This window comes from Typopeltis vanoorti, chromosome 11 (assembly GCF_054136105.1).
Source record: "Typopeltis vanoorti isolate ZY-2024b chromosome 11, IOZ_Tvanoo_1.0, whole genome shotgun sequence".
Classification (NCBI taxonomy): Eukaryota; Metazoa; Arthropoda; class Arachnida; order Uropygi; family Thelyphonidae; genus Typopeltis; species Typopeltis vanoorti.
In genome coordinates, this window is record NC_143559.1 from 46,923,458 (window position 1) to 46,944,806 (window position 21,349).

At 33.0% G+C, this 21,349-nt stretch overlaps 1 protein-coding gene across 1 annotated transcript in view; it reads left to right on the forward strand.

Annotated features, from left to right (window-relative positions):
• The first annotated feature begins 306 nt into the window (after positions 1-306).
• The window catches only part of LOC150101526 (cytochrome P450 2J1-like), a 41,758-nt gene continuing 20,715 nt past the window's right edge, over positions 307-21,349 (forward strand). The window contains exons 1-6 of the mRNA XM_090400828.1: positions 307-581; positions 2,869-2,996; positions 3,350-3,456; positions 4,374-4,660; positions 4,751-4,870; positions 6,765-6,952. Of these exons, the coding sequence (XP_090256954.1) occupies positions 352-581; positions 2,869-2,996; positions 3,350-3,456; positions 4,374-4,660; positions 4,751-4,870; positions 6,765-6,952 (1,060 nt within the window). The 5' untranslated portion in view covers positions 307-351. The remainder of the gene's footprint in view (positions 582-2,868; positions 2,997-3,349; positions 3,457-4,373; positions 4,661-4,750; positions 4,871-6,764; positions 6,953-21,349) is intronic.

Below are 21,349 nucleotides of genomic sequence, written 5' to 3' on the forward strand. Positions count from 1 at the left end.
AAATAATAAATATTGTGTTTTTTTTGTATTTATTTAGCTGCTTTTCGAAATCAAATATAGATTCCTTGAGGAAATCTTTTATTCTCCTTCCAACATGCTCTAGTACGGATTGTTAACACTAGATGGCAGGAGAGAATCAGGTGACATCAAAGGAATGTGTGTCAAGTACTACTACAAACAGGAAACATTCGACATAAATGTAACTGTAAACGTTTAAGCTGAAATGTACCAAGCGAAACGAATCTTCATTATTTGAGAGTGACGACGTGAATTCTAAACTTCTTATCACGTATGAATGCTAAACATTTTACCATTTAATATTTTTTTTGCAGTGAATTAAAATAAACCAGAATGATATATGAAATAATCACTTTCATCGCGAAATATTTTACCCTTTCTACAATAAGCGTATTTGTCTTTGTTTTATGTGTATACATTTATCTCGTTCCTCGACTAAACATAAGACAAAATCTTCCTCCTGGTCCTGTTGGTCTGCCTATTGTGGGATATTTTCCCTTCCTTAAAAAACATGCTCATTTTCAATTGGCGAAACTTGCTGAAAAATACGATAAGGTACTCAGGTAAGGAAATACTATTTTACATTAGGCTTAGTTACTGTTGCATTTCGATTGCTTGAAACAATCGGATATGCTTGATAAAATAACAACCTGTCTGTACGTCAAGGCCAACCGTTATACGCTTTCCTAATGTGATAAACTTTCCACAGTACTGAATTATAATGTGTTTTAAATGCTACGTATAACAAGCTCATATTTAGGAATATTTTTCTGTGCATGTCAATATAATAATGTTGCTTGTAATAACATTCGTTTGGAAAGAGGGCGCTGTTACTAGTTCTTGTGGACAATATCCAAAAGCACATATTTTGTTTTAGCGGGATGATCTCGGTTCTCTGAGATCGAATTCCAGTGTGGCATGAATGCTTCTCAATGTTCTTATTTGGTAGATGATTTCGTTTCCAAATCTAAAACGACTGCCTGCTTAAGTTAAAGGATCATCTTCTCATCCGCACACGAGAGACTAGTTATTTATCTCCACTTGAAAAGCTCTCAAAATGCTTCACATCTTAGACGAGATCTGAATGCAGGATGCTTTCACCACGCACGATCGCTGTTACTATCTGAATCCCTAAGATTCTCTGTTTCATCTACAGTGATCTTTATAGATATCCGCATATGTTAAAGTGAAGGAGTAAAGTAGCATTTTTTTTTTCGTCCCACTCAGGATAGTTTGCAAACTCTATATCACGCTAGTATAGATTGTGGTAAATGATTAAAAATTATGAATACGCTTTTTGAATTGACTCTGTCTTGAAAGCTTCAAGAATTTTTAGGAAGATTAAGGTAGGGTTCAAAAGGAGAAATTCAAGGAGAGAAAGCTATCTACCACGACACACTATGATTGGCCATAAATAAAACGGATGATCCAGTTATAAAATGTTGACTGCAGAACATAACATGCTAATTTGTTAAACATTCTTTGCCAGATCCTATCAAATGTTTTCGAAATATTAAAAGCGATGGCACAAGTTTCTCCAAATCTTTCCATATGGAGTATAGGCCAAAAGATCTATGGCGATTAGATCCATGTTAGTGAAGATTAAGTGGTGTGATCTCTATGAAGAGATTAACGATTAAAGATAACTCCGATGAGAGAATTGGAACAGACTAATGGAAGTTTGTCTTGTTTTTATTTATTTATTTTTATTTAATTTTTTAAGAATAGGCTTGATATAGACTTATGCTATGGGTTAGATACTAGCTGACTGTAAAAGAGTGGTTAGTTAATGGCTGCTGTGATGGCAGCGCGTTATGTCTGCTAACTGCGTGTGAGCATTTAGGACTGTTCATTTGTTTGGGAGAATTAAAAGTATTGAATTTTCAGAGGAAAATTTCTGCCACATGGTATGAGACTGGCTACACCTATATTTTTAAAGTCTTTATAAAAGAACACATATGTGATATAAGACGGGTTAGTTATGGGAAAACTTTTAAGCATACTTAGGGACATCATCAATACCAGAAGTATATAAGTTATTTAAGACTGTTCTGGTATTTTATGGAGAAAAGCAGAGGAGCTAAATGACGCAATGTTTATATTTCAGCTGGAGGTGATTTGCCAGTGTCATCTATTTTGAGTTTTGTAGGTGAATAACGATGTTAGGATTTTATATTCCTTTATTAGAACAAAGGCTTGAATACCAGGCAACAATTTGGAGTAGATTGTGGAATGAAGGTCTTCATTTCACTAGGATAATTTCTGTAACCCGAACAGATCAACCGTTTGGATCAAGACAGTGGAAGCAGTAATGTACCCATGAACAGGAAGATGAAAGTTTCCAGGAGACGTGTTCCATTTATACTCATTTTAAATTTCCATGTACTGGAAAATAAAAAACAAATCTATGATATTGCCATCATTTTTCGAAGACAGCTTTTCGAGACCTTGTATCTTCTCAATATAATGTATTGCTGCTGTACACACAGAGTATATTCAGATAACCGGTGTGCTTGTTTGGCGGGATGATAAGAATTCTGCAGGATTACAAGAATTTGTCAGAATTCATTTAGCATTGAATGCAACTGAATTATCAACTAAAATGCTTTTCGTTATGACTGATTTTAATCAATAAATTTGAGCTTTTTTTATGTTGCAAACACCGATCCGTAGACTTAGCCCCCAATGGTTAAAAACTCTTTGTTTTTAGTGATTGGGGCTTAAGCGAGCAATGAAACACTTTTCTTGAATCAATCTATATTTTTGACATTCTTGAACTTCAATAATGTAAATTAATATTTATACATTTTCGATTTCAATTGTATAATTCTATGTTTTTTTTTCTTCCAGTATGTACATCGGAAGTCGTTTCGTTGTATTTCTAAACGATTTTGAAAGTGCAAAAGAAGCGTTCAACAGCCCAAATTTCTTAGGAAGACCCCATCCATCTCAATTAAGCATTCTTCCTGGAAGCAAAAGTAAGAAAAACATTATTCTATTTTCCTTAAGAATTCCAACTTTTTCTTCTCAATCCATTTGCAGAAAATCCATTTAAAGAATTCCAAAAAACAAACATAATTTTAAACCAACAAAATTTATTTGGATGCTTCTGCATTTTACGATAAGTCTAAACGCATATTCAAACATACAGTCTTTTACTTTTCCAGTATTAATTCCAGTATTTAGTAATGAGAAATCTGATTATTTTAAAACGGATTTGAGAATAATAATAACTGAATCCAAAGTTAGACTTACTTTATACATTTAGGTCCTTCAAATCGAGGGTGTCAGTATTAATGATGGATCATTTTTCTAACATTTTTATTAACAGGTTTGGCATCCGAAAATGGAAGTGTATGGCAAGAACAACGGAGGTACGCTCTTCATGTACTTCGTGATCTAGGATTTGGCAAAGGTCAAATGGAAGACCGCATAAAGGCAAGAGTTCAGCTTTAATGAATTTAAATAAAGTATGTAGTATATGCAATGAATATTTCATGTCTTATCTTATGTTTACAATTAGATTAATAATTATCTGTTATCAGGAAAAATTTGTTAAACGCGGCATGACAAAAATAACAGAATGCATGCATCAAAAAAAAAAAAACGAAACAATTCATTTTATTATCATAGAATTGGCCAACAATACCAAACATAATCCATTCATCGTTTTATTGGAATATTAGTTTGGTAATATCAGTATGGATATGCCATATTTCCTGACGATACCTAACGATAACCCCAAGCTCTCTCCATACCTGCCACGAGCTTAAAATTCCCCTTTGTGTATACTCTAAGAACTGTTACCCGTTTGTGTGTTTCAAGGCAAGATTCCACCAGTCTCTCTTCGTATCTTCGCAGATTCCCCCAGTCTCTCTTCGTATCTTCGCATTCAAAGCTCGACAAGTGACAGATGGTTTTAATTTAACGGCACTAGAGCTATTCGATCACTGCCTCATCTGTATGCAACCCAGCTGACCATAACTGAATGCAGTAGGCCAGAAGTGGTCTTCTCAAATTCGTGTAAAGAGAGACAGTAACGTCTTTATATCTACAAGTTAGTGTTGTTTTCAAGATTGCAATTAGAGAATGGGATGTCTTAACCACTTCTGAAATTTTTCGCAGAACATTTCAGATCTAGATTTATAACTTTTTTAAAACAAATTCTGAAAATTTGAAATATACCATAGGAATGTAATGCTTTTTATTAACAATGATTATTTGACTTTATACATTTCTATATTAATATAATTATACCTTTATATAATTAGATAAATCTATAAAACGAATGATTCCTTATGTATTTATTAATTAGTTTTAGATGTGCATTTGATAACTATCTTTATGCGTTATAGGACGAAATATGTGCCTTTATAAAAATAATTGAAGCTCACAATGGACAACCTGTCGACATGAGAACTCTAGTACTTGGCAGTAACGTCAACAATATCACAACTCTAATTTTCGGAAGACAACTGGAAGAACACAAACTAAAGTATACTCAAAGACTTTTTGGTGCTACTGAATCCTTTCCAGAATTCGATTTGGTTACGTTTTTTCCTTGGCTAGTTCAAGTGATAACCACAGCAATGAAATTTGTGAAAGAAGTAAAAATGTATAAAATATTTTATGCATTCGTTGAGTAAGTATATTAAGTGTTTGGTATGAATTGAGTAGTCAGGCTTAAAGTATTTAAGTATACATAGGTATATACATATATATTTGTTTTCAGGGAGGAAATTAAGTCCACTAATAAAGATATTGACCCAAATGCCATTGGAAACTATATTGATGGATTTATGATAGAAATGAAGAAACGAGAAAATGATCGGGATAGTTCATTTAATGGTAGGTATTGGCAAAGAAATCTTAAATTTTCTCCTTTGTTTCCCCTCTTCTGTATAATCAAATAAAATACATATTCCAACTCGCGTTCATTCTCCAAAAAGTGTAAGTTAAGTTTCACTATTTATTTATTTTAATCGGTATGTGATCAATGTTCATCAGTTATCATATCCACAATTGATTGCATTGTGATATAAAATAGAAATCCATATTTACTTAAACATAGCTATAAGTCACAAAAGTCTTCATAAGCTCCAACTCCAAGATTTCTATTCCCCCCCCCCTTAGTTAATAGCAGTGGTTGATCATGTAGCAAATGAGTCTACCATTTTCTTTGTGATGAGTTTGCTTTCCCTTTGTGTTTATTTTAAAATGTAGCAGTTTATTACTAAGACTTTTTTTTCTACGTAGAAACCATGCTATTGGGGAATGTAGCGATACTATTTGGAGCAGGAAGCGAGACCACAGCAAGAATAATTACGTGGAGTTTCTTGATAATGGCTGCTTATCCTGATATCCAACAGCGTGCCCAGGATGAAATAGATGAAATTGTCGGTATGGAAAGGATGCCATCCTGGGATGACCGATTTCATCTTCCCTACACTCAAGCGCTATTACTAGAAGTATTCAGATGGAAGTCGATTACTCCATTGAATCTGCAAAGAGCGTGAGTACCCAATTGTTTATTCTTCTATTGAATATTGTTTCTTTTGTTCATTTTTTTAAAGTCTCTAGGGAATTTAAACAAACCTTATGCTTGTTTGATACTAATAATAACACTTTACATTAGCAAGAGTTACATATTGGTTTAAATTCAAATGTCGTCTTCTGAAGCAACGTGCGAAGTCTTTAGAACGGCATGTCCGCAAAAGATTAATTAGTCTTTTTCATGCAGAGAGAGAGAGAGAGAGAGAGAGAGAGAGAGAGAGAGAGAGAGAGAGAGAGAGAGAATTTTCTTCATTAAATGCAGGTTTCCTGAGTACGCACTCAATAAACAGACATAGCAGGTCATGGGAATAAGAGCTAGCTGGCTAATGTATTAACTCAAATTTGGGTTTGAATGTCAGAGTTCGTTATAGTCACATATGAACCTGTGCATAAATCTAAACGAATAATATATGACTGGAGTCCTTAAAGCAAAAATTAGATTACAACTTAATTATTGAAAGAAGTTCAACATGAACTTGTTTCACACATTTCGTGTAATTTGCGTAAGATTATATTCAAATCGCTTGAACATTGATCATAGCCTTAAAAGGTGAACTACTTTGTAAAAGTAATCAATATTTCATGAAAACAGGGAAACAAAAAGTAACAGAATTTAAAAAATATAAAAGGAAAGAAGTGGTAATAATAATAATAATAATAATAAGAAGAAGAAGAAGAACAACAACAACAACAACAATAACATATAGTTGGCTAATGGCAGGTTCATAAAAGCACTACAACTAATTTAGTTTATTTCAATATATGATCGAATAAAACTATAAAACTTAAGTTTTAGCATAACATTACTGTTTTCAGTTAACTAAAATGTACAGTGACATTATGGAACTTCTTTTTCGGGGGATTTTTGGGAGAATATTAATTTTTTTTATCCATTGTTAATATGATCAAATGTAAAAACATTAATTGCAATGTGGTTAGAATCATCAACTTGCTTTCAATAATATTTTATATTTATATAAATAAAAACGGATGTGAACAGTTGATTAATTGATTCTCATGTTATAGAAAATCAACATATTGATAATAATCATTTGCCGACGATTTACAATTAAATTCACCATTCAAAATAAGAAACAACTTTATAAAATGTGACTTTAAAACACTGACTAGAACTTGAAGAATTATGACTAAGAGATATTTTATTGTAATACATTTGCATTATCTACTTGCAGAGCAGCTGAAGATGGCACAATAGGAAAGTATGATATTCCCAAAGATACCGTGATTATCATTAATCTTTGGGCTATCCATAATGATCCCAGATACTGGAAAAATCCAGAAATCTTCAATCCTGAAAGGTTTTTATGTTCAGACGGGAAAACAGTGACAACACCAGAATACCTCATTCCGTTTTCAATGGGTAAGTCAATGGTTTCAAATAGATAATTTCAGTTGCTTGTTTCTCAAAACGTCTTCAAAACTGCTTCTAAATATTATATTATTCTGCAGAATATACAATCATTTTATATTTATTTACTTCTTAGATCTCTTCTTCGATATTAAGAGAATTGGATTTCCTCATCTCTTTGCTACTAAAGAGCACCTCTGTAGCAATAAGAGAAGTTGCCACTTGAACAACGTCTCTTCTGGGTGACCTTCATATCAATCATGTAGAATAGCAATGTGTAGGATGCCAGAAACGCTTATGCAAACCTTTCAATTTAAGTAGAGATATTCTTCTTGACATGGAGACAAAAAAAATTTTATTCCGAAAAATATTCTGGCTCTTTGTCCCGCAAAGTGAACCAGCCTATCGAGAATATATGCAATTCAAAGAAAAACACTCACTTCAAGGCCTTGTTTAGCTTGGCGAAATCTAAATCAACCCCAAACAATGTGCAACTGAGTGACTTTTAGTCTTTTGTGCTTTCATCAAAATGTTTATTATTCATTCAGATTACTGCAGAAGAAGACTATATATAGAAGAGTGTGTTACGTCATAATCTTCATTTGATAGTAGTAGGGGTCCCACTTCTGACCAGATCAAGATCAAGTAAGATAAGGAATCGTGACTTGATTGGTTGTTCATTTGATGACGTTATTGTGGGCGTAATTAGAATGTTTGGAATGTCAGTGACGTGAGTTCTTGTGTTTTGGTTCGCGTATGGAATTACGGGTGATGGTAGAGATAAGGATTCGTGTTGTGATTGGTGGTCTACTTCTGACCAGATCAAGATCAAGATAAGATAAGGCATTGTGACGTGAATTTTTGTTGTTATCAGATGAAGATAAGTGATGTCATTTGTTATTTGTAAATAAGTGACGTAATTTGTTAGTTTTAAATAAGTGACGTTGTTTTGAATGGAAAGGGTATTAGTGTATTAGTATATATTATTAGTGTATAATATTAGTATATTAGTATATATTAGTGTATAAGGAATCGTGTTGTAATTGGTGGGACACTTCTAACAAGATCAAGATCAAGATAAGATAAGGAATCGTGACGTGAATGTTTGTTGTTATAGAGCTTGGAATGTTTGGAATTTCGCTGTGGCCCTCGTCTGTCAGGGACATCACGTGGTGTGTCTGGTTTGCTTAATGAATTATGAGATTTTAGAGATAAGAATCGTGAAGTTATGTGTTTGGAAATTTCTGGGGAACATGTCTCTCTTTGATATCACATGGTGTTTTGGTTTGGCTATGGAATTGTGGGCGATATTTTTGAGATATCTTGGAATTTTCTCAGGGTGACAGACATTCGTCATTGTCATCATGTTTTGTCTTTGGTTGTCTATATATGGCTGTACTAATTTTCCAATACATTTTGGGATATTTCTTTCATGTTAAAGGGTGGGAATTCTTAGAGTAGAGTCGTGATGGCAGCTGTGATTAGGTTTTTCTGAATAATTTAATTATATACTGGTGTCCCTCACACATACACTTTTTTTTCCATAGCTCATCCGTATTTTCTTCTATATTCATATTCTAATTCAAATTCATATTTTATTCATAATTCATCCGAATATTCTGATTTGTCTAAATTAAGATCTTAAAGTTCAATAAATAAACAAATCGTGTGTGAATTCAAGGTAATTTCAAAAGTGATCTTACTTAAACATACATAACACATCAATGATACTGTTTGTTCTTTTAAGTTTACATATTTATTTCACAGATATCATTTACAATGCAATATGCAGAAATAGGAATTTACAGATATCACCAATGCATGTGGTGTTTTTCTTGTCGTAACATTTCTTTGATGAGGCAGGTGTGATTGACTAATTTTGATACTGCTTCCCAGATGATTATGGCAATTTCCACGTACACTAATATTAGCAGCACTGCTATAAAAGCAAGTATATGCCACTTTTGCGATGGTTCTTGATTTTCACCTGCAAAGAAAAAACTTATTGTTAGTAATGGAAAAGTTAGCAGATTACTATAATCCTAATACAGTAGTTAGGTTTGGAAGTATCAAAGCTTTTACAGAAAAACCTACAAATTTCCCACATGAAACCGTGAAAAGTTGGTTACCAACACAGCCTACTTATGTGAGACATAAACCCATTAGAAGAAAGTTTAAACGTAATCAAATCAAACTTCCAACACTTTACACACTTTTCAATGTGATTTGGCAAATATGTCATCCCATGCAAAAGAGAATGGGGGTGTGTGTTTCCTTCTTGTATGCATTGATTGTTTTTCCCGATTTGCGTGGGTTCGAACCCTGAATAAGAAATCAGCAGACGCTGTTGTGCTTTCGAGTCTATTTTTAAAGAGGAAGTGCCATGATACGTAAACACTGATCAAGGAAAAGAGTTTTGCAACAAGAAAGTTCGTGCATTGTTTAAGAACCATAATATTCATTTCTACACGACCAGGAGCGAAATGAAAGCACCCATTGTAGAAAGATTTATCAGAACATTGAAAGTGGATGACGTATACTAAAAGTAAAAGTTATACGAACATTTTGCCGATCCTTGTACATACTTATAACCTCACACCACACCGCACTATCGGTATGGCTCCTTCGCAAGTTATCCTTCACAATGAGGATCGTGTTTGGAAATATTTGTACGGAACCCAAGAGGAGACTACCAAACTAAAATTTCAAGTCGGTGATAGTGTGGTTTTAAGCGATGATACCCACAAATTTAGAAAAGGGTATTGTGGTAACTGGACACGAGAATTGTTCACTATTGCTCAGGTTATTAATAGAAACCCTGTAGTATATACAGTTCGCAGTCGGGACGGAGAGATAGTGGAGGGAACTTTCTATGAACCTCAACTGCAAAAGGCTGAAATACCCAATGCAAAAGGCTGAAATACCCAATGCAAAAGGCAGAAGACGTGTATCTAATTGAATAAGTACTTAAACACCGCAAACAGAAAGGAAAGCTTCAATATTTTGTTAAGTGGCTTGGTTATCCCTCATTGTATAATTCTTGGGTTCGTAGCGAAGATGTTTTACCTAACCCTTCCCAATAACGCCAGTATGAAAATGATTCCTACAAACACGCAAACGAAATTTCAAGTGGAATTACCACACGAGATCAGACTTAAAGGTAAATGGGAAGTTGCTCTTGCCGAAATTCATCTTCCTGGAGAATTCCGATTAAAATGAGTTTTTTGACTAATGTCATTTTGTAATTCCTCATATAATTACAGAAAATGTGAACCATATGGTTATAAATAATATTCTTTAAGTTTTAATATCTTCATCATTGCATATCAAGTTAACATCTCCAGTTAACTATTTGATCTGGTGACTAAATTACTTGATCAGATAGTTAACTGAAGGTGTTCACATATAAAGTATATAAAAATAAGAAGACAGCACCCTTTGGTAGCATGGTCGATAGTGATAACATTCTTCGAATGGAAATAATCTTTGAAATTCGATTCCCGTATTGGTAAGAGAAGAATATTTATTTATAAAGGACTACAGCTAAAGGGTAAAAACGACAAAGACAGACAAATTTATTGTAATATAAATTTTATTTTCATTATTTTATTTATAATGAAAGAATTCTTTAATTTTTCTTAATAATTCAGAGTAATTAACAAATATTTCTTTCTATTTTAGGAAAACGATCTTGTCCCGGTGAAAAAATGGCCCGCGTTTCATATTTTCTATATTTCACAACCATTCTTCAGCGGTTTGATATAAAAGTTGAAGATGCCTCACTGGCTGACTTCCGGCGTGATGTTGAAGTCGCCGTCTATCCACCATCCCATAAAATAAGCTTTACGAAAAGAAAATGAAAATAAATTAGATCTATTATAAAAACATTAAATATGTTACTTTCTTATTGGTGTTATTTATATTATTAATTTATTATTTTATTTATTTTCTAAATATATTGAAAAAAAAATTCAATAACTATTCAATATGATTTTGAAATCCTGTGACATCTCAGTGAAAAGAAACATAGAATAATTTAAAATGTGGAGAGTTTACCTCCCATTTCTGTTACTCTGTTATTTGCTCAGAAACTGAGATTTCCAACATTCAAAATCAAGAATTCTGCAGGCGACTCAGGAAATATCAGATATCACAATTTAACTGAGAGTCGCTTGGCGAATGATTATATCAGGATGCTAAATTGTTATATTAAATTGAAGAAGCAAATTCCATTTATTAAAAAATTAACAAGAAAAAAATCATTTCATTTAAAAAACTTAAAATATATTAAATAACAACACAAGGTTATATAGACTTTATTAAAAATATAAAGGAAAATATAAAACGTTTTATTTGATTCTGGAACTGTGAAAACTATAGGTCTTGATGTCATTTCTAACATATCAATATAGACTGATATTTTTTTTTATTAAACCATGATACATAAGAATAACTGTATAGCGATCGTTTTCTTGCAATTTTTTAAGTTCTCAATCTTTATTGCATTTATTTCTGTTCATAATTTCTTCTTAAATGGCAAACAAATATGATATTAAGTTCTTTTTTTAACATTACGTACTTGATTCAGATTTCCTTTAATCTATGTCTTGTTCTAAGCAAAGATAACGACATGCCGACTACTTTTATGAACATGTTCAAGAAAAAACTGAATATCTACTATATCCACTCTCTAAGAACACTTATTACAGGCACAAGTGTCTCTACGTAGAATAAATTATAAATACTACACATTCTTACTATGTACATGTCCCAGAAACGACCAAGCGATTTTTAGACTGGTTATTTAAGTGAATATTTCATTTTTTTTTGTTTTGTTTTGTTTTGATCCTAAACTGTGTATCAACCATGTAAAGAAAACAAATAACTTATTCGACATTGGCTTTCGATTAAATTTGCTACTTAAAAGTAAAATAAACAATAACAACATTTGTAAATATTTTTAAAAATTTGTAAATTTTTTTAAATATTTGTAAATATTTTAGAGTTTTACATTAGTTATTTTTCTATATTATAAACTACTTTAAAATTCCCGTCAACTCGTCCCTCCCTTTGGATGATAAGACTCCCCTTCTTAAAGATTAAGACGAATTAATTCAGCGCGCAAGTAATTCCGTTTCTACATTCCCTAAAGGTAAGTATTTTATGTATGTAAATACAGTTTGGAAAGAAGTCAACGAACACCATAGTGTGAAGAACAAAGACCCATGGAGCCGATTAATAAGATGTAGGACTTTTGCTGCGATGACTGCAGCAATCCTACGGGGAACACTTTCCACAAGCGTATACGATAGAGATCAATGGGAATTTTGGACCGTTCTTCCTGTAGGCATGTAATGAAGTCCTGAACTGTTGTGGCGCTGACATCCCTTAACATCAACCGACGCTCCAGTTCATCCCACAGATGTTCAGGACGGTTGAAATCTCTGTGGAGGCTAATCAAGTAGGGTGACGTTCATGTTCATGTTATAGAGCATGTTATAGAGCAGCCTTATGACACGATTGTCTTGCTGTAAGAGAGAATGGTCAGTTCCGTAGAAACGCCAAAAAGTAGTAAGCATAACACTGTCCAGAATATTCAGATCCCTCTGGGAGTTCAATATTCGCACACCACAAACATAGTTTCGATGGCAAGCTAGAAATGTAGGACCATACCATCACATATCCATGTTCGAATTTCATAGTAGGGGTTATGCACTCTAGTAAGAGATGTTCGTTCGCAACACCCATCCATCTGCTCAGTAGAGGGTGTAGCGGCATTCGTTGCTGCATACACAGCTTTCTAAGTTCCTACGTTCCAATGTACATGCTCTTTGTACAACTGAAAACGACACTGCATGTTGTTCGGATAATGTAGAGCTTGAAGATTGCGGTCCTATCATGGAAACCCATGTTGAGAGCCTCGGTTCTGAATGCTTTTGTGCAGATTCGTGTTCCATTCGATGCCAGGAATTCCGCATTCAAGGAGTAGAGAATGGCGGTTTTTACATATTATCCTTCACAGCACCCAATGGTTACGTTTGGTGAGTGTGATGGGTACTGCGGGTAGCGCTTGCAGTTGACTCCCTTCATTGCCTGCTATCTCAGTATGCTATCACTTGCAGGCCTATCTGTTGACCTGGAATGTCAACAGATAGGCCTGCAACATGGCATTCTACCACAAAGTATCTTTCAAACTCCGTCAGCTCCCTTTTTTGCGGCCATTTCTTCCAGACATAGTTGCACTGACTTTGGAATATCGTATTCCTCCAGATTATTACTGGCACGATGCACCCGGTCCATGGGGGATGTCCGTTGACTTTTTTCTTAGCAGCGTACGTGTGCTCATGGTGGCAGTTTGCTTGTTCTCAGGGGGGAAAACCTAGTTTTATGGCAGGGAAAAAAATTCTACCTCTGTATAAAACCGGCTAACTCATCCCTCATTTCATAGTCAGGATCCCTTTATTCCATCACATTATATAGGAACATCTGCAGCTGGGTGCTTCAAACCAATGGGCCCTTCTAAACCAGCCTAGATACTGAGGTTATATCCATATGTCAAGGAACGCTGAATACATGCGCATATATTTTGGAAGAGACACACGCCAGTATATTTAGCGTTTTCTCATTTGGATTCTTAATTTCAGAAACCAACTGAGAAGGTACACTTCGTTATTTGTAGTCCAGGATTTAGATTCTTCAGAAGAAGAATAGGGAACAAATAATTTCGCAATATAATTATAGTGGCTATAAAAACACTAGACAGCACGAGGTGATCTAGATAAGGTTAGAAACAGTAAGTGCATAAAAACTTCAGACGGGACGCTAACCTTGATGCATCAATTAAGCTAATTGTTTTCCTAGAACCCAATATCTCTCTAAAATTACATGTACTTAAAGTAATTACGTACCCGTTACTTAAAAAAAAACAGTGAATATATTGAGAAGTAGAATTGTAGATTACGTATGTTTATAATAATAATAATAATAAATCCTTCATGTTTTTGTGTTATCGATCGCAGCCCTGAAAAAAAAAGAGAAAAGTAGTTGGTGTTATTAAACCTGTTATTAGGCCTTCGAGTTTTAGACTCAGACCTACATCCACAGCGAAAAAAGTTAAGACTAATTAATAAGTAAATAACTTAGCGTTGTCTTTATATTACTGCATAATAACGTTTTCAATACCTCTTATTCAATCTAAATTGAGGTAACCGGTCTCAGATGAGGATGAAGGTTTACTGGGAGCCATCAAGACACACTCAGGATTACTTTAGAAATTAGCATGGTTTTGAAGATCCATTGTATTTAAGATGATTTCACTTTTAAGAATTTTTTTCTTTTAATTTCTCAATTTTTCTGCCTTAGGAAATACTTTGAAATCCACTTCATCATGTTCTTTGATGATTTTGAGAGAATAAATAAAACTATAGATAAATCAACTTTTCTACAGACCAAATCATTGTATCTTAAAGCTTCTTACTACAGATATTATTATTATTATTATTATTATTATTATTATTATTATTATTATTATTATTATTATTATTATTATTATTATTAAAAGAGACTCCAGGGAGTCAGAGACTCATCGAGGTAGGCCACATACTACACACACCAGTTATCCTACTTATTCTTGAATTCATTCACACTGCTTGCACTCCCAACATCCAAAGGCAATCCATTCAAATCACGCACCACCCTCTGAGAGAAAAATCAAGCTCTCACTCCCTTCTTGGCGGCCTTCATTCTCAGCTTCCAAGCATGCCTTCTCGTCCTTTCCCCACCCTCCATAAATTGAAAAATCCGATCAATTGAAATCTTGTATGATCCTTTCAGCAGTTTGTAAGTCTGTGTCACATCACCCCTCTTTCTCCTGTTTGCTAGTGTCTGTAGCAGTGGCGACCCGTACATAAGCACCGCGACACAGCAGTCATCCCCAAATTGAAAAAAATAAAAAATTGAAAAAATTAAAATGTGTTTGCCTTTATAAATAATAACAATGCGTACAACATTATATAAATGCAATGCAACATGTTGAAGGTTACAGCTTATGTTTCGACAGTGATTGAATAGTTAATAATTGGAATTGTTCGATTACGAAACAAATGCACTGCGATCTAACGCCGATAGTTTACGCTTGTCATTGCACGGTTACGTCATTCCCAACTGTAACTGCTTAAAATGTAGTGCATTTTTAGTATGTTTACGCGCCTTATTTCTGTGAGATATGAAACGTTTATTATTGGGGCGTGTGCGTGGTGAACTAATGTTTGTAAATCTTATTTTATTTGGTTAAAATAACATATAATTATTTATTTATTATAGATATAAGGCTGAATTATGACGAGTGTCACTGTTGAAAATATGAAAAGAATTATATTTTTTCAATTATCGTTACACGAAACAAATGCACGGCGATCTAACGCCGATATTCGTTTCCACTTGTCATTGCTATTGATACGAAACTTTTATTATTGGTGTTTGTTTGTGGTGATGATGAAATATATTTAATAAAGCAATTAAAGCAAATTTTAATATGTAAATTTTTTTATTAATAAATTCATCGTTTTTTTTTTTTTTTTTTTTTTTTTTTTTTTTTTTTTTTGTATACGCAACACCCCCACTTAAAATTTTCTCCGGCCGCCACTGGTCTGCAGTCCACAAATTCTCAATCTGTCTTCATAATCAGTTTTCTACAATCCTGATACCATTTTTAACACGCTCCTTTGTACTCAACACTCCCCTGTTGAGTACTTTTAAGAACTTGATAAGACCTCACTTGGACAAATAGTCCAAGTGAGGTCTTATCAAGGTCTTGTAAAGAGGAAATAACATCCTTATCTTTACAATGAAATGTAAATGTTCATTTCAGCAGTGCAATGATCTTTTGAGTTGTATTTGCAATCTTTGCCACATGGTCCCTGTACTTCTACTTTATATCTATTAACACTCTAAGATCCCTAGCCTCATCAGTTTCTTCTAGCCTAATCCCACCAATATAATACGACATTGGATATCTAATCATCCCGAAGTGAATGACTTTACATTTACTGACATTGAACTGACACCCATTTTCCCATGCCCACAATTCCAGCCTATTCAAATCATTCTGTAATGACTGCATTTCTGATGTATCCTTGTGTACCACAAGGATAAACCACTTGTTATCTTAAACCTTGCAGACTCAGATCCCCCGTAATCCACTTTTTGATATCTGTCAGTCAGCTACCCTCTTATCCATGCTAATATTGTATAACCCAAACCCATTTTATCCAATTTGTGAAGCAGTCTGCGATGCTGTGTTCTGTCAAAAGCCTTAGCAAAATCCCAAAGTGTTATGGTGTATCCATTCCCCTTGTCTACTTCAATGGTGACATTGTTACAGAATGGGAGCAAGTTGCTAAAACATGATCTTCCCTTAATATACCGCTGTTGTTCATTGCAAAGTAGAGATCTATCACCAGGTTGATAGATATAAGTTCAAACCAAGTATAAACATAAATACAAATTACATTCTATATCCCAGTTATTACATTTTGTGAACAAAAAAAAAATAATGAAAACAATTTTACAGATATCTCCATGGAGCAGGAAGAACGACTGTGTCATCTCTTAGAAAGATAAAGGTTCGAATCCCGACCCAAGAAGTGAGCACATTTATTAGCCTGCTTGCCAATCAGAATGGAATTTTATTTGAATGCTAAATTAGATTAAAATTGAAAACGTAACATAGTTCTAAAATTATAATATTCTTCTGTCTAATTATATTATTCATCCAAGTTATTGTCCTTAGTCTTTATTACTTAATTTTCAATTATTTAATTATAATTTCAAGACAAATTCCAGATTGTTATTATTATTATTGTAATAACAATAATATGGTATTCTAAAAACATTACATAATTCTTATAATAATGATGATAGATAATAGGTTTCTATAATATATAATTCTTATAATAATGTAATAATAATAATAATAATAATAATAATAATAATAATGTAATAATAGATACTTGTAACTTCTTTGGGAGATAAACCGAGTCATTGACTCTTCATCCCTTCATATGATTTTAGCTTGTGTATGAGGGGATTATTGTGGGTAATTTCCCCTTTCATTTTGAGCATTGTAAGTTGTATTAGCTTTCTCTTGCGATGGCGGATTTCGTTTTTTTTTTTATTTGAAACGATCTAAGGATTTGTAGTCCGCTGCCTGTCCAATTAGTTGATTTGAGTGATTATCTGTGATTGTGAAGGATTTTTCTGCAATATCTGTAATGTAAGTCTTGATATCTAGAAGGTTAATAATATCTAAAAGGTTAATAATAATATTATATATAATATTATTATTAACCTTCTAGATATTATCTATTATATCTAGAATACCTAGATATTATCTATTATAATAATAATAGATAAAACGGCATCAAAAACACAGATGTTGATAATACACAACCCAAGAATCATACCTTCCGCATCACTATCGATACATTGTCACTCATACCGCTGCATTGACAACAAAAATACGCGCCAATATTCCGAAATCAAACCTGTAACACACTCAAAATACCAAATACCTCGGTCTCTATATAGATTCCCACCTTAAATGGACAAAACATATAGAATACCTACACACCAAACTCCGGATCATCGCAGCAAAACTCTTTCAAGTTAAAGACATTATTCCGCCCAACATAAAAAAAAAAACTCCTATATCACGTTATCTGCGAATCTCTACTCAGATACGAAATAACAGTCTATACAAATACATCAAACAGCCACCTAACAAAATTAGAAACACTACACAGGAAAATCTTATCAACAGTGATCTGGACACCTTACACGCAACAACCAATATCCGACAAGCACATGGCGATACACAGAATCCTCAGCATTAAAAACCTGAAACACTACATGACATTAACAAGGAATTACTTCAACATCGCCTACCGAAACAATAGAGACACATATCGTATAACACGCCCTTCAACAACTCATACGGTTCTTTTGTGAGATCACATCAGATACCCACGCAACTCAACAACCTACCAAGAAAGTTAAAACACGGAGATAACTACAGAACATTAAAAAACGAACTCTGGAAAATATACCAACAAAGTTAAGAAACCATTAACACTAATATACATATTACAAATAACTAGCATCCAATGCCTACATCCCATACATAAACAGTAGCAATAACACAAATAGTGAAGGCTAAATCCCACTCTCTTCATAAAAGCTAACCCAAGCTTCGAAGTAGGTGGGACTAACTTGCCTCACTCATCTACAAGTAATCCTTATAAGCAAATGCAGAAATTTGTATGTATAATCACTCTTTCTCAAAATAAAAAAATAAATAAAATTAAAATAAAAAATTATACAAAAAAATTCTGTATAATCTTCATTGTTAATATTAGAAGAACATGTGTTGTAAATACATAATATAAAGGCAAAAAAGTATTATTAAAAATTTTAATTGAAATCCAATGTAGAAATTGCAGCACTTAGTGCCGAACTCTGTAAAATTATAGGGTGCAATGTCACACAAGATGTTTATTGTATGTATAAATATTTTAGCAATCAATAAAATAAAATAAAATAATATATATATACATTGCAAAAAAAAATTATTATTATAATCAAATGTAGAAATGTAACAAAACAGTCAGTAAATTACATAACAATAAAGAGGATACTGATTATTATGTGATAATATCATTAATATAATGTTACTATGTAACATAAAAAAATAACGTAATAAATTATTCTTATTATTAAAACATTTTGTGAGTAATGAGTTTACATTTTATGTTTGTAAGAATTAGGAAATATAATATTTTAATTGCACATGTGTAAATACTGTTGTATAGTCACTCTTTCTCAAACTTTGAAAGAAAAAAAAATCAGTAAACTACATGTAATATTATATAACTTGTGTAACTCCGAATTATAAATTATTACTGAGATTGTTATTTTAAAAAATAGCAAAAAAAAACTGTGTTATCATCATTATTATTGAAATTTCATTACATGTAGCACTTCGTGCTAAACCTTGTAAAATAATATACTGAATATTACTCAAGATGATCATTGTATATAAGTAAATATTTGAGAGATAAATAATAAAAAATAATAATAATAACAGAAGTTTCTATAATATAAAGGAAATTATCAAAATAAATTATTCGTGTGAAAACCTACTAAAACGTTTTCAAATAAAGTTAAATTTATTTTTTTTAATTGTTATAAAATATGCACCTAATCAATAGGATTCACATTTTTCTTAACAGAGTTCGCTTCTAAAAGACAAGTTTGCAGCAACAACCGATATTCGCACTTCACGGACTGCGTCGTTTTAGATTTGATGAAGGTCATATAGTATAATGCAAGGTTTATCACGAAAGATGTCGTATTGTCAAGGTAACTGACAGTGCGTGATGTGATATTGTGCTAAAACTTCAAATGGTTTGGTTGCAGAGTTTCCTGTGAAAGGAATAATAATAATAAAAAAAAGAGTACGTGTAGTTATGTTCTATGGCTACAGACTGTATTGAAGTTTTAACCATATGAGGAATTTTTACACTTTTTTAGATGCTGTAATTAGTGTTATTTATTATCTTGTCATTCCCATAATTTTAAAAATAGACGCTAACACTAACTCGCATTGCTACTTCTGTTTCAAATAAAAAAATTTAAGCACTTAAACTCAGTTATGAAAACAGCTCTTAAAAAAACTACAGTAATATAAACTGCTATTATTGGCGAATTAAGCAAAAATTAAGAACTCTCTATCGGGTGTCCTCCTCTCTGCATCTACTCCCCTTAAGAATTTTAGGGGGGGGGGATGGTTTTGAATTTGTACTGAGTTGGTAGCTACGTGGATGAGAAGTAGGATCTTAAATGAAAGTGATGCTCAGTTTTTGAGAGTCTAAAAAGTGTTTGTTTATGCCAGAAAAGCCAATAGGAGAGAGAGGAGAGCCCATCCTGATCTCTCTCTCTCTCTCTCTCTCTCTCTCTCTCTCTCTCTAGTTATTTATATATTATCAGGGATAAGGGATAGAGAAAGGTGAACTTCCTTTTTTTTTTGTAAAATAAAAGGCACATTGCATTTTGGTATAACTGAAGGCATTTGCGTATTCCATTTCGAGTCGAGTACTTTTCTTTTTATCTCATATATAAACATTAGCAAACATTGATGTTGTTTCCAGAATGTAGGTCGTTTCCTGACTTCGACGGAAACGACCTAAATTCGAATCTCATTTTCACATGGGACGAACAATTATTACGAATTTCGCAGGAGTTGGTTTATCTGTCCCATAGAAAGGTGGCAGTAATTTTCCTCCCTGGAATGCGAATTTTAAATCGTTCCCTAGAAACAGTAGACACAAATACATACGGGATTTAATGAACATAATGATGCGCTTCGTAGTGTTTTAGTCTAAAAAATTTCTAAATTCCTTAGATGGATTACGATGGATGTTTAGGACTTCTTTTTTTACAACTTCCTTCAAGAAAGGGGAAAGAATAATTCTGGTGGATATCACAGGATCATTCCTAAAAACTCACCTTATAAACGTTCTTTGTTCTTCGCTTCTTAGACCCGATGCGACAGATATCTTATAAATCATCATTAACCACTGAATTACGAAGAATTTAACATTTTCATTCTTTCAATTTCTTGAAAACAAAAACTGTGACGACATGAATAAAATTGTGTGTTGCCAAAATATGTTACTATTATTTAAGTAATAGTAATGGTGCAAATTATTTCATTGTAATTTATGGAAGGAAAGCTCTTGAAGCATTTGTGCAACATAAAGTGACGCATGTTCATATAAAACCCCAAATGCTATTGTATATCATGTCCTTACACAGAATTTATAATATTTCATATTTTTATACATAGTTGCTTACTTTTACAATGTATTTGAAGTCTGAGAGAGAGCGAGAGAGAGAATCGAAATGTAGGCTCTTTAAAGTGAAGATAGCTGTCAGTATTACTGTCAGTAAAGTTTTGTAACAAATGCTCTTAGAGGTACAAAGGTCAACATCAATGATATGAGTGAAAAACTTTACCTCTCAATCTTGACTTCTAAACCCAAAAAACTGATAAACTACGATAAGAGACTGCATGTTTACAATATCGTTTCTTTTTATATATAAATTAAATAGATAAATAAATAAAAATGGTTGCTTTACCAACAGAATTCTAGTGTTATATCTTACCTTTCGATTATTTCCTATTCTGGCTATTCACAACAATACTTTGGCTTATAAATGCTTAATTATTGAAATGAAACATTGCTGATGCCAATCACATGTGGCAGTGATGTTTTGGATTACCCATTCAAGAACCAATTTGATTAAAATATGTACTTAATTCATCATTTCCGTAAGACTGGAAACTGGTTG